A 13,518-nucleotide genomic window follows, 5' to 3' on the forward strand; every position below is an offset into this window, starting at 1 on the left:
TTGGGAGCTCACTTGCAGGAGGTGAAAGCAATGGCCTTCTGCGGCTGTTGCTCCCGAGCACCTGGTCTGTTAAGGTATTTGCAATCTCAGATCAAAGAGGATCAAGATTGGTAGCCATAAATCGTCTTCTCCTCCATAAATCTGTCCAAGCCTCTTTTAAAGCTATCCAGGTTAGTGGCCATCACCACCTCCTGTGGCAGCATATTCCAAACACCAATCACACGTTGCGTGAAGAAGTGTTTCCTTTTATTAGTCCTAATTCTTCCCCCCAGCATTTTCAACGAATGCCCCCTGGTTCTAGTATTGTGAGAAAGAGAGAAAAATTTCTCTCTGTCAACATTTTCTACCCCGTGCATAATTTTATAGACTTCAATCATATCCCCCCTCAGTCGTCTCCTCTCCAAACTAAAGAGTCCCAAACGCTGCAGCCTTTCCTCATAGGGAAGGTGCTCCAGTCCCTCAATCATCCTTGTTGCCCTTCTCTGCACTTTTTCTATCTCCTCAATATCCTTTTTGAGATGCGGCGACCAGAACTGGACACAGTACTCCAAGTGCGGTCGCACCACTGCTTTATATAAGGGCATGACAATCTTTGCAGTTTTATTCTCAATTCCTTTCCTAATTATCCCCAGCCTAGAGTTTGCCTTTTTCACAGCTGCCATGCATTGAGTTGACATTCCCATGGAACTATCAACTGTGACGCCCAAATCCCTTTCCTGGTCTGTGACTGATAGCACTTAGCAGAAGAAGAGGAGGAGGAGGAGTTTGGATTTATATCCCCCCTTTCTCTCCTATAGGAGACTCAAAGCTTACAATCTCCTTGCCCTTGCTCCCTCACAACAAACACCCTGTGAGGTAGGTGGGGCTGAGAGAGCTCCGAGAAGCTGTGACTAGCCCAAGGTCACCCAGCCGGCATGTGTGGGAGTGCACAGGCTAATCTGAATTCCCCAGATAAGCCTCCACAGCTCAGGCGGCAGAGCTGGGAATCAAACCCGGTTCCTCCAGATTAGATACACGAGCTCTTAACCTCTTACGCCACTGAGTGAACCATCCACACACCTTCATATCCTCTAGCAAAGCCTGAGGATCTTCTATGCCTTCCGGGATGCATTTCTTATTCTCTGGGAGGGATTCAAGTTTTTCAACAAGGGCTTTCAAGCCTTTCAGTTCAAACTCTGTCAGGTGAGTCCATTTGGCTGAGACTTCTGTGGCTGGCGACCCCGTGGGCGTTTTGGGATACTCTGCCGGAGTCGACTTTACGCTTTCGTCCGACTCATTGGACAAAGTTCTTTTGAGGTACCGGGTGGCAGCGGACTTCTGCTTCTTCCCCAAAATCTCCTTCCCTTCCGAATGTGTGCTGTTGGGAGAGGAGGAACCATCAGCTGAGGGCTTAGGGGTTTTATCCAAATTTTCGTCCTTCTCCTCCTGAGCGCGAACATCACACGGTTCTTCATCCATGTCTACCCAAGAATCCGACGAGAAGCTATCTAAGCTGCGTTTCCTTGTTGCATCTAGAAGACACAAGAAAAGCCTGGATTAAAACCTTTCCCGAAGTCGGAACTCAGTCACGCCTGCAATAAACAGCCCAAATGCAAGACCAGAGGGAAGTCCTTGGATATGAAAAGTTATCCACTGACCTCTTCATTTTCATTTTCTCATGTGCAGTGAATTCTTTTGCACTGGAGAACACTCATAACAGCCAGTTCTCTTGGTAGTACCTGCAGGTTGTCTGAATGTTTTTTTTAGCAAGCCTTTATTGGCATAGACAACAGTACAACAATAATAAAAACGGATTTAAAAGCATATACAATACAGGAAATAAATGTTAAGTGGAAGGAAAACTACTGGCGTTTAGTAATTTCCAGGAGAAAGTCTGCCACTATCATACAGAGAGAAGGATCAGGGTTGTCCAACAAGTAGTGTAATCTAATTAAATCGGGGAGATGGGGTAAATGTAAAGGAGTGAGATTCACATACTTGGATCTGATTTCCTTGAATCTGAGACAGTGTAGTAATTGGTGGGCCAGAGATTCAACTGAGCCATCATTACATTGTCTGAATGTGCAAGGTTTATCATTTCCAAGAGGTATACGTTGGAGATGGTTGGAGCTGGCCAAGGCTGCACCAGGCTGGGGGGGGGGGGGTGTGTGTCAGTGTGTGCTTAATGTCTGGAGCCTCTTTGGGTTTCTTCCTTCATTCCTTCTTACTCCCTCTGCTGCAACAGTAGATAACAGAGGCATCTCTGGTCTTCTCTGCAGAGGGAGGGGTAACCAGATGGCTCCCTATCTTTCCCTAGCCCTTGGGAAAGGACTTTCGTTTTCTCCTCACTTTTCCCGCTTTTACTGTACGTAGTTGGCAGGGGAGGGAGTGGACAGCGGAGGTCCGCCCTTTTCGTTTCTCAATTTGACAACCCAGGTCACAGAGGTGGGATCCAGCAGGTTCTCGCAGGTTCCCGAGAGTAGGTTACTAATTATTTGTGTGTGCCGAGAGGGGGTTACTAATTGGCGATTTTGCCACGTGATTTTTGCCTTAGTTACACCTTTCCTCTCAGCAGTAGCGCGCAGAACTCGAAGCAGTCTAGTAGGAGGTAAACCCGCGTGCGTGGCAGCCTGCGCCTGCGTGCATTCGTTTCCCGCCCAAGGACCGGCACAGCGGCTGCGTCCTTGCCACAGCCCTGCCCAGGAATGCCCCGCCCCCGGAATGCCCGGCCACGCCCCCGTTGTACCCCGCCCCGCCCCATTGGCGCTACGCCACAGTTTGAATCCCACCACCATGGGAACCAGTTACTAAAATGTTTGGATCCCACCAATGCCAGGTCCCCATAAATCAGCTGTGACTTTACAGCATCTCCTCGCGGGAGATATCTTTTGCATTTGTGTTCTGTTTACCGCAGAAAACCTTGAGGAATATAATGCCCCAAGATGCCCAGTGTTTAAATTAACCTGCCTGAGATTCTGCCAGACACCTGCTTCTCCAGCAAATGATGAAAATCGTTCATTATTGCCTTTTGGGGTCCCCCCCCATCTTGAAAAAGCGACACCTGTTTTTGCAGGAGTGAGAAAGCATGGGTGCCCTTCCCATTCCGCGCCCCCCCTTTGAACACACAGTGCAATAGAAACCCTACTCACCAATTAACATCGATTCTCTCAGGAACTCTTTGCTGAGGTAGGAGCGCTGGGTCACGCAAAACACGTATCTCTCCAGAACATACCAGCACATCTCATAGTAGAAAGGGTAGCGGAACTTGGCCTGCACCTGGAAGAGGGGGGGGGGGGGTGGAAAGGCATCAGTTCAGCTGGTAGATAGAAAACTCTGGATCTGCTTGAGCTGGTTATCATGATCTTATTGAGAGTATGAGCAGATTTTTGCTGGAGCCGGAAGAGGGGAAGGGAGGGCAGGAGCTGAGGGAGGCAGATGCCTTCCGCATGCAAATTAAGCAGCTCCACCTGCCCTCCACCAGAGAGCATCCTTCACGGCTCACTAATTTTGCACCCTCTTGAGGCGGTAAAAGGAGCAGATGAAAGTGAAGGATGGAATTCTTGGAATGGGTTCTGCAACCGTCCCGGCCATCTGGTGTAAAAATAAGGGTGGCTACATCTCTCGCTGTCCAGGGAATCTACCTTGAATAGGAAGCGTTAAGCGTGAGTTTTATTTGCGGTTTATGCAACTTATGCATTCGTGGTGTTGTTCGCGATGTTTACTTATGTACGTGAAACACGAGTCCGCTGCTGAAAATGGGAGCTGGAGTGCCCAGTCTCTAGAATGCATATTTCAACTTACTAAATGTCACAACATCGTTTTGCTGAGCCCTCCCCCAGCAGAACACAAATCACATGGAATGGAGGGTGAGGAACAGCAGAACATTATGATGGTGGGCAGTGGCGTATCTGCCTAGGGCGCCACTCTTCTGGTCACGTGGGGGGCGCAAAAATCGGCCTGCCACGTGACCAGGAAGTCCTGCTGTCTCGTCGTTTTCGCGTGCCTCGACCCCGTCCGAGGCACGCAAAAAACGACAAGGCAGCGGGATTTCCTGCTGCCTCCAAGTGCCCTCAACCCCACCCTGGACTCCCCCATCCCTTCCTTCCCCCCCCAGCTGGCAACCTGCAGTCTCTTCTGACCTCCCCTCCAGGCAGGCTAGAAGAGACTTCAGTCCCGGCCTTGGAGACTTTCTTTTATAAGCACTGAGGCCAGGGGTGGGGCTTGGGGAGCAGGAAGTCCTGCCCGGAGGGGAGGTCAAAAGAGACTGCAGGATGCCGGCTGGGAGCCCTGCCGGCAGGGGGAGTCTGGGGGGCAGGAGGTGGGCACCCTAGACCCTGCCCATGTCCATGGTGACATGGGCGGGGTCGAGGGCAGTGGGGGTGGAGCCTGGAGGTATCAGGGGGTGGAGCTGGGGGGGGCAGAGCCTGGGGGCTGTCCTGGAGACAATTTGTCTCTGGGTGCCATTTACCCCTGGTACACTTCTGATGGTCGGACTTGGCCTATGCCTGTGGTGGCAAATCTTTGGCACTCCAGATGTTATGGACTACAATTCCCATCAGCCCCTGCCAGCATGGGTACATGCGACAAAAGTGGAGGGAGATAAATTGGTGCAGGGCTGTAATTTTCAGCAGCAACCCTGAGTTTCTCAGTCTGCATAGTTGTGCTTTGAGTTTGTGTCATTCGGCTATGAGGAGAAAAACACGGATCCCTGGCCTCTGAAAGTTGACGAGTCCACTAAAGAGGAGAAATTTTCCCTTCGGTAGGTGCTTTTGAGAGCCTTTTCTCAGTAGAAAATAAGCCAGCCTTAGAGGGAGGAGCATTAAAAATGTGTTTTAAGGAGGAAGCCATGCTTCTACCTCTTCCTCACTTTAGCTTCATGTCTACGGAGGCCAAAACAGGGATCTGGTGCGTTTCACGTGTTTCTTCAACAAAAGAAGCCATCAGTGGGAGCTCACATCTGAGTCCCACTCGTGGGAAAGTGACACCTCTCTGCCTTCATTTCCAGTCTGTTAAGGAATAATTACAATCACTTTCATGGGTGTTTAGAGGAAAAACAAGGTTGCAAAGCGGTATACATGTGGCAAATTCAATATTCAGTATAAGAAACACTTCCAAGAGAGTGTATCAAGAACAGGATGCTTGCCCCGTGAGAATCAAACTGATGGCATTGTCGATTATACTAAGCATTTTAAAAGCCAGTTTTGTTTTGCACCTGGGCTCGCCCACCTTCCCTGTGGACTCTCTGCACGGTCTCAAATGGATCAGTCTCTCAGCCTCAATTCCCAGTCCGTAATCTGGGAAACACTGCATACCGGTGTAGTTTCTTTACAATAGTTCAATCCCTCCTTTCCCCAGCGCTGGTCTCTAGGCAGCTTATGACTGTCATTAAAAAAAAAACCCTCACAAACATAAAACCACAGTATCTCAACAGATGACCCTGATCCTAACTCAAATCCCATTAAATTCCCCCCGCAAAAAATCACAGCATCTCTTCCTGAATGCTAGCAAAGAGGAAGCCCATGAGGCAAGGCAGATGTGATAGCAGAAAGTAGAAGAAGAAGAAGAAGAAGAAGAAGAAGAAGAGGAGGAGGAGGAGGAGGAGGAGGAGGAGGAGGAGGAGGAGGAGGAGGAGGAGGAGTTTGGATTTATATCCCCCCTTTCTCTCCTGGAGGAGACTCAAAGGGGCTGACAATCTCCTTGCCCTTCCCCCCTCACAACAAACACCCTGTGAGGTAGGTGGGGCTGAGAGAGCTCCGAGAAGCTGTGACTAGCCCAAGGTCACCCAGCTGGCATGTGTGTACAGGCTAATCTGAATTCCCCAGATAAGCCTCCACAGCTCAGGCGGCAGAGCTGGGAATCAAACCCGGTTCCTCCAGATCAGAATGCACCTGCTCTTAGCCACTGCGCCACTGCTGCTCCCTATGATTGCTCTTCTTGAGTACTTGAAGGGCTGTCGCTTAGAAGAGGGCAGGGGACTGTCCCTTTTGGCAGCAGAGGATGAGACTCGCAAGAATGGGTTTAAATTACAAAGCAAAAGGTTCAACTGGATGTTAGGAAAACAGATCCACAGTAAGAGTTGTGCAACAGTGGAATCAGCTGCACAGGGAGGTTGTGGGCTCCCCCTCCCTCACTGGCAGTCTTTATGCAGCAGCTGGACAAACACTTGACCGGGATGCTCTTGACCCTCCCTCCTCTCCCTTGCATGCCACCCCTCCCTCCCCTCCCTATGCTAGGGTGGGTGGGCCATGTCCAGATGCCGGGCCCCCTTCCCTCCCCTCCCTTACATGTCAACCTTCACTACCTCCCTCCCCTCCCTCACTTCTCCTTCTCTTGCATGCCACCGCTCGCTCACTCCCCTCCCTTGCATGCCACCCCTCCCTCCCCTCCCCTCCCTCCGCTAGGGTGGGTGGGCCATGTCCAGATCAATGCATCAATGAAGGCTGGTCCTGCATTGAGCAGGGGGTTGGACTAGATGGGCTACCTGGCCCCTTCCAACTCTATGATTCAGTGATTCAGTGTCCACGACAATCCCTATTTTATGCTCTACCATGCAATTTCACCTGCTTCTGGTCCTTGCTAGGAACGCCGAGGGGCCTCTTGGAGTAAGGGAGGAGGCTCTACACCAGGGGTGGCCAGCCTATGGCGCTCCAGATGTTCATGGACTACAGTTCCCATCAGCCCCTGCCAGCATGGCCAGTTGGCCATGCTGGCAGGGGCTGATGGGAACTGTAGTCCATGAACATCTGGAGCGCCATAGGTTGGCCACCCCTGCTCTACATGAATGCTATAATGATAACAAAGCACAAATGCCAGGAAAGCAGCAAGTAACAGTCATAACAGCAGTAGGAATTAATAAGCAGACAGTTCAAACATTCCGGCCTTTATCTCTCTCTCTCTCTCTCTCTCTCTCCCTCCCTCCCTCCCTCTCTCTCTCTCTCTCTCCCGCTCTCTCCCCCCCTGTCTCTCTGTGCTATGCTCAAGCAGCCCATCTGCCAGGATAGGAGCCTTTGACCCTAAGTACCAGTTGCCAGTGGAAAGAGGGAATCGCTGCCTTCCTGCCTACAAGGGGTGCAAACCATTCTGAGCTGCAGCTGCTTCTCCCCTTTAGGAGAAGCAGCTGACGCTCCTTCTTCCTCATTCCCTGAGCACCTTTAAAAACAGCATGGTAAGACACATATTCACAGTTTATCACCCAGTGCTGGGAGGCAAAGGTGACAAGGTGAAATGGAAGCGGCGGGGGGGGGGGGAGCGTGAGACAGTGGAAGCACAGGCTCCTGGCCTCCCACATTCACCAACGGGAGCCACTGGCTTCATCTTGCCTTGTTGCTTGTGAGTTTCTGGTTGGCTACCGTGGAACAGAGGAAGCTGGACTGGACAGGCCTCATTAAGCTATTTCTTTCAGTCTCTGGTGGGTCCATTAATTTCAAGTGAGGGGCCACTAAAAAAAAATGAAACACAGCTAACAGTTTGGTTTGTTAAAAAATGGAGACCCGGTTATGTGGGTCTCAAAGAGTGTTTTGAAAAGGCAAAGGGCCACTTGGCAAACTACCGCTTGAGGGGGACCCTTCAGGGATATATGAAAAGCTTACAAGAATGGTTAAAAAACAGTTCCAGTTATGTGTATGTTTATGTTACCCTTATAACTAGCGTTCTAAATCAGGGGGTTTAACCTGTCAGAGAATCACTGGGTTTCGGTTACGTGCCAAATTGGCTCCTGGTCAGACACAAGGGAAATCTGCCTTGCTGGAGTAAATATATTAATAATATATAAATAATATAAACCAAATTTATGCCTAATAAAGGTTTACTGTACTGTACTGTAATATAAACCAATATAAATAATAAAAACCAAGTGGAGACTCTTGCTCACATTATTCTTGACTGTCCGAGATATGTGGGCATTAGAGATTTCTCTCCCAGGCTGGCCCTAGACAAATCTGAAAGAGACTCCGACAGTTCTGATGTGGAGCTCCTGTTAAACAATACAGATGTCATGCTCTTGGAAAAAGTAGCAAAATTTCTTTTGCAAGTGACAGAACTTTCTAAGTAATGTATACTGCTATATACAGTCTTTCCGTCTGCGTTTTGAATGTACTGATTGGTACTTCATAAATGTCTGGTAACGCTCTAGACGCAGCGATGGCGAACCTTTTGAGACCGAGAGCCCAAATTGCAGCCCCAAACCCACTTATTTATCACAAAGTGCCAACATGGCAATTTAACCTGAATATTGAGGAGTAAGCTTGGTGGTAGTCAATGGCTTTGCTTTGAAGGAACCGTGCAACTCTTCCAACGGGTGAATCACAACCCTAGGAGGGTTTACTCAGAAGCAAGCCCCATTGCCAGCAATCGAGCTTACTCCCAGGTAAAGGATTGTGCTTTAGTTTAACAGCGCTTAACAGAGTTACCTACACTACTTCCCCAAAACTAGGTCTTAGGTTTAATGCTAATAATCGAACTCAGCCTAGATGTGTGGAGCGGGCACTCTGTTTGCGTGTGCCCACAGAGAGGGCTCTGAGTGCCACCTCTGGCACCCATGCCATAGGTTCGCCATCACTGCTCTAGAGCCGATTTTAAATGCCTAATAAAGGTGGTGGTTGTTGTTATTAATAAGAGGAACTCAAATTATTTTCAACGTTTTTTAAAATTCTTTTTTTTTTTTTGGTCCCCAAGAGAGCACTGCCAGAAACAAAATTTGCAAAGAATTTGACTTACAAACAGGAAGCCGCCTTCCACCCCTCGGCCTTCAAAAGGTTTTCAGCCACATGCCTGGGGAATATTAAACACATTGTTTGCTCAACATTTTGCTGACAGGTTCTGAGCGTCACCAAATTTAGCCGTTTAAAACCAATGTTAAAAAAAGATTCAAATGAGGACAAACAAGGCAACAAATGCATGCAGTGCTCCCGGTTCCACAGACCAAATCGTGAATCGGGCAATTTGAGTTCCTAAAGGGCCTGGCTGCCAAGGGTCCGGCCCCACAGCAAACCCTCCATAACTCTGCTTCGGACTGGGAGGCGCTCTGGGTCTTTGAATGTGAGAGATGAACAGTGGTGGGATCCAAAAATTTTAGTAACACTAAAAATCCCTTGGTGGTGGGATTCAAACAGTGGCGTAGCTCCAATGGGGCTGGGCGGGGCACGACGGGGGCGTGGCCGGGCATTCCGGGGGCGGGGCATTAATAATTTCTCTGTTACTGTAAAAAACTCTTACTGTAAAAAAAAAGTTCCTAATTTACAGCTGGTATCTTTCTGTCCATAATTTAAACTCTTTATAGCAAGTCCTATCGTCTACTGCCAACAGAAACAACTACTTCTCCTCTAATTGACTGCCTGTCAAATACTTAATACATTCAAATACTTAATTTTGTTTCTAGAAATCAAAAGAAGGAGACTTTCCTTAAACAAGGAACTTTACCATATTACTAAAACATGTTTTTAAAACAGCCCAACAGGGAGAATTATCCCGTTTTCTACCTTCGCTAACCAGCCACATAGGAAACAACAGGACTTTATGATTTTTGGACCTAATGGAATTTCTAACGGAAAAGCAGACCCAATTAATAACCCGCTCTCGGCACACACAAATAATTAGTAACCCACTCTCGGGAACTGATGAGAACCTGCTGGATCCCACCTCTGGAGATGAACCTAACTTGTGATGTAAATCAAAGGCGACAGGACCAGCGGGTCAAAACATCTGCGCAAGCCCCCACTGTATATTGAACTCGGAGGCACACAAAGATCTGTGCTCCTGTGCAAATCTCATTCGTTTCCAAGGGACTGGCCCAGGAGAAGTTTCCCAGTGGATTGGGTCCGCTGGGGAAAGGCCTGTAGAGAGACACCTTTATCTGTGATTAAGGGCAATGTAAAAGCTTTCAGAAGCATTATGCGCACAAGTGGGAGAGGCATGCTCAGAAATAAACATTTGCTTATGGCAGCTACAAATCAATACAGCAACAATAGTTCGTTAAGATTGGGTTTGCCACTTTTAAGCCACAAATAAGTATTATAGAGAAGGGTGGGCAGGTGGGTCAGGAAAAAAAATGGTTACCGGCCAGTTCCTCTTGAGGACTTATGGGCAATGGTTGTGTGTGGTTAGCTCACCTGCATGTCAAAGAGGGCAGAAGCAGTCAGCATGGGTGAGGAACCGTAACTTGCCAGCTTTCCTGTTTTCTATGGACATGCTGGGGTACTACTAGGGCCGTGATGGCGAACCTTTTTGAGACCGAGTGCCCAAATTGCAACCCAAACCCCACTTATTTATCGCAAAGTGCCAACTCGGCAATTTAACCTGAATGCTGAGGTTTTAGTTTAGAAAAAAACAGTTGGCTCCCTCTTCCTCCGCCCCATCCGCTCAAGCAGGGGCCAACCTGCTCTAGCCTCCAGCAAGTCCCATGCACACCGCTCTGTGCCTCTCTAGCATCTCTGCCTCCTCTGCGCCCCCCCCCCCCTCGGGCAGCAGCCACCCAGAGCATAGGCACCAGGCCCACCAGCTGAGTCCTCCCTGCTCACCGTGGTGCACGCACGTTGTGTTCAGTGGCCCAGGCCAGCCTAGATGTGTATGTGTGTGTGTGTGTGTGGGGGGGGTGATTTTCCACCCCCCACATGATGAACTCTGTGTGTGCGTGCCCACAGAGAGGGCTCCGAGTGCCACCTCTGGCACCCATGCCATAGGTTCGCCATCACTGTACTAGGGAAACCTAATTTTCTCATTTCCAATTTTCCATCTGTAAAAGGGAATTATGAATAACATGGATGGATGGATGGATGGATGGATGGGTGGGTGGGTGGGTGGGCTTTATTGAAAGCACCAGCGAACTAAATACTGGAGCTGTCAAAGGACAGGATATTTTTAGATGATTAATCATACTCCATATTACCAAACCTTCTCTATTCATACTTTTATGGCAGGAGGGTGAGATAAAACAACTTCTCTATCACTGTCCAGGAGTATTATTTCTCCTTTCATTCCTTTTACAACACATCAGGGATTCAAAATAAAAACTGCAAGCCAAAAACAAATAAATAAAAAGTAAGTCTTTAACTCACAGATGCAAACTTTGTGCTCAGTGATTAAAACCGGACACTAATCAATGACACCTTAATTGCTTTACCAATTGAAACAGTTCAAAGTTGCAGCCTCAATAAACACTAACGGAAAATTGCTACGGTCCTGTTTGTTTCAATGGTGCATCTTTTTAATGGGGCAGCACCCGTACAAAAGTCCTTTAAGCATTTATCAGTAGCAATGAACATTTGTTGCTGTCAGTCCGATTCTGACCCAATTAGTATCTAACTGGAGGGGTGGGAGGGGGTAAAACCACAAATACATATAGCAATCAAAATACTTAAAAATAGTTCAGATTTTCTAAGTTCGCTTTGCAATCCATATAAAAACTAAAACTATTTATACTGCAAACCCACCCACCCACCACCCCTGTTGGGCTGCCGGCTCTGAGTAGGAGATACCTGGAGATTTTGGTAATGGAGCTTGGAGAGAGCGGGGTTTGGTTTCAGCAGGGTATAATGCCACAGAGTCAGGGGTATACTGCCCAGGGGGGACATATGGGGTCAAATGCCCCTGGGCTGTGGCCATTTAGTCACGTGGGGGGCGGAAACCACACCCGTCCTCCTTCCTCCTGGGAGGCATGGGGTAGAAAATGTGGACAGAGAGAAATTTTTCTCTCTTCCCCACAATACTAGAACCAGGGGGCATCCATTGAAAATGCTGGGGGGAAGAATTAGAACTAATAAAAGGAAACACTTCTTCACACAACGTGTGATTGGTGTTTGGAATATGCTGCCACAGGAGGTGGTGATGGCCACTAACCTGGATAGCTTTAAAAGGGGCTTGGACAGATTTATGGAGGAGAAGTCGATCTGTGGCTACCAATCTTGATCCTCCTTGATCTGAGATTGCAAATGCCTGAGCAGACCAGGTGCTCGGGAGCAAAAGCCGCAGAAGGCCCTTGCTTTCACCTCCTGCATGTGAGCTCCCAAAGGCACCTGGTGGGCCACTGCGAGTAGCAGAGAGCTGGACTAGATGGACTCTGGTCTGATCCAGCAGGCTAGTTCTTATGTTCTTATGTCCATACACTGACTTCAAGACCTGGCGCAAAAAAACATGTTTGGTCGTGGTGGGGGAGGGCAGCTGCCTACACGGGGGGGCGGGGGGGCAGGGCGGAAAACTCAGATGCATTGGGCTACATTTTCCCTAGATGCGCCTCTGCATAGAGTCCAGTCTCCAAAGCAGGAATTTTCTCTGGAGGAATTGAACTTGAGAGCTTGGAGACCAACTATAATAGGGAAAGACCTCCAGGTACCACCTGGATCAATAAATACGGTAACAAATAATCCTTGTCAGGTGCCCCAGTGACTTCTGTGGATGAGAGCTGAGGAAAGAGTTGAGTGGACTGACCACATCCTCAGCAATATTGTGTCCAGTTCTTTGGCTGCGTCCACAGCCACAGTTAGCACGTCCACCGTTCTCGGTGTTTTAATATTCCCCACTTAAATGTAAACAGCGCGAGGCAAGTGGGTGCCATCTTGCCTTTACATTTTACAAGCATTATTCCAATGAAAATAATTTCCACGGAAAGCTTTGCATTTGTCTGAATGTAAACCACACAGCTTGGTTCTTTTCCTGAATCAAATGTTTCAGTTCAAGTATTTGTGGCTACTGGTATGTAATATGAAGTACTTTTCAAAATGTTTATTAAATCTAAGGTCAAAATAAACACATCTGAATCAGATCCCACCCTGTTGAAGGCATCAGATAATTTTCTGGAAAGGCCTGCAGTGGGAGCAGCAGTGGCGTAGGAGGTTAAGAGCTCGTGTATCTAATCCGGAGGAACCGGGTTTGATTCCCAGCTCTGCCGCCTGAGCTGTGGAGGCTTATCTGGGGAATTCAGATTAGCCTGTGCACTCCCACACATGCCAGCTGGGTGACCTTGGGCTAGTCACAGCTTCTCGGAGCTCTCCCAGCCCCACCCACCTCACAGGGTGTTTGTTGTGAGGGGGGAAGGGCAAGGAGATTGTCAGCCCCTTTGAGTCTCCTGCAGGAGAGAAAGGGGGGATATAAATCCAAACTCTTCTTCCTCTTCTTCTTCCCATCTCTTCTGGAAAATCCACATCACTGGTCCAATTCAATCTAACAAGCGCCACACATGTAAGAAGCAGGGTGGAGAACACAGAACCCCTTTGGGGTCTGGTCCATGCCAAGTGACAATCACTGATTTTGGGACAGTGAGGGCAGGTGACATCCAGAACCTTCAAAAAATGCCAGAGAAGGGTCAGTAGCAATGGGGCAAAGCATCTACTTCCACTCTCTTCAAAAGAAAACTAGCGTGGTCAAAGGTCACAGGATGGAAGAATCAGCACACAGTTAAAGACGAGAACTTTTTTCCTCCGCATCAGGATCTCCGGAAACCAAAATGGCCTTCCACTATTTAGGAAATGAAATAATCACAGAACCAAAATGTCTGGAATCGCACCACTTTAGTATTCCAATATATCCTCTGTCAAAGGAATAAAACTT

The 13,518-nt window shown here is 48.4% G+C and overlaps 1 protein-coding gene across 3 annotated transcripts in view; it reads right to left on the reverse strand.

The window, feature by feature from the left end:
- KDM2B (lysine demethylase 2B) overlaps positions 1-13,518 on the reverse strand; it is a 94,413-nt gene that overhangs the window by 34,302 nt on the left and 46,593 nt on the right. For all 3 annotated transcript variants that reach the window (XM_048514746.1, XM_048514745.1, XM_048514747.1), the window contains 2 exons: positions 3,129-3,255; positions 1,060-1,511 (listed from right to left, as the gene is read on the reverse strand). In XM_048514746.1, the coding sequence (XP_048370703.1) occupies positions 1,060-1,511; positions 3,129-3,255 (579 nt within the window). The remainder of the gene's footprint in view (positions 1-1,059; positions 1,512-3,128; positions 3,256-13,518) is intronic.

Source organism: Sphaerodactylus townsendi, linkage group LG13 (assembly GCF_021028975.2).
Source record: "Sphaerodactylus townsendi isolate TG3544 linkage group LG13, MPM_Stown_v2.3, whole genome shotgun sequence".
NCBI classification, from domain to species: domain Eukaryota; kingdom Metazoa; phylum Chordata; class Lepidosauria; order Squamata; family Sphaerodactylidae; genus Sphaerodactylus; species Sphaerodactylus townsendi.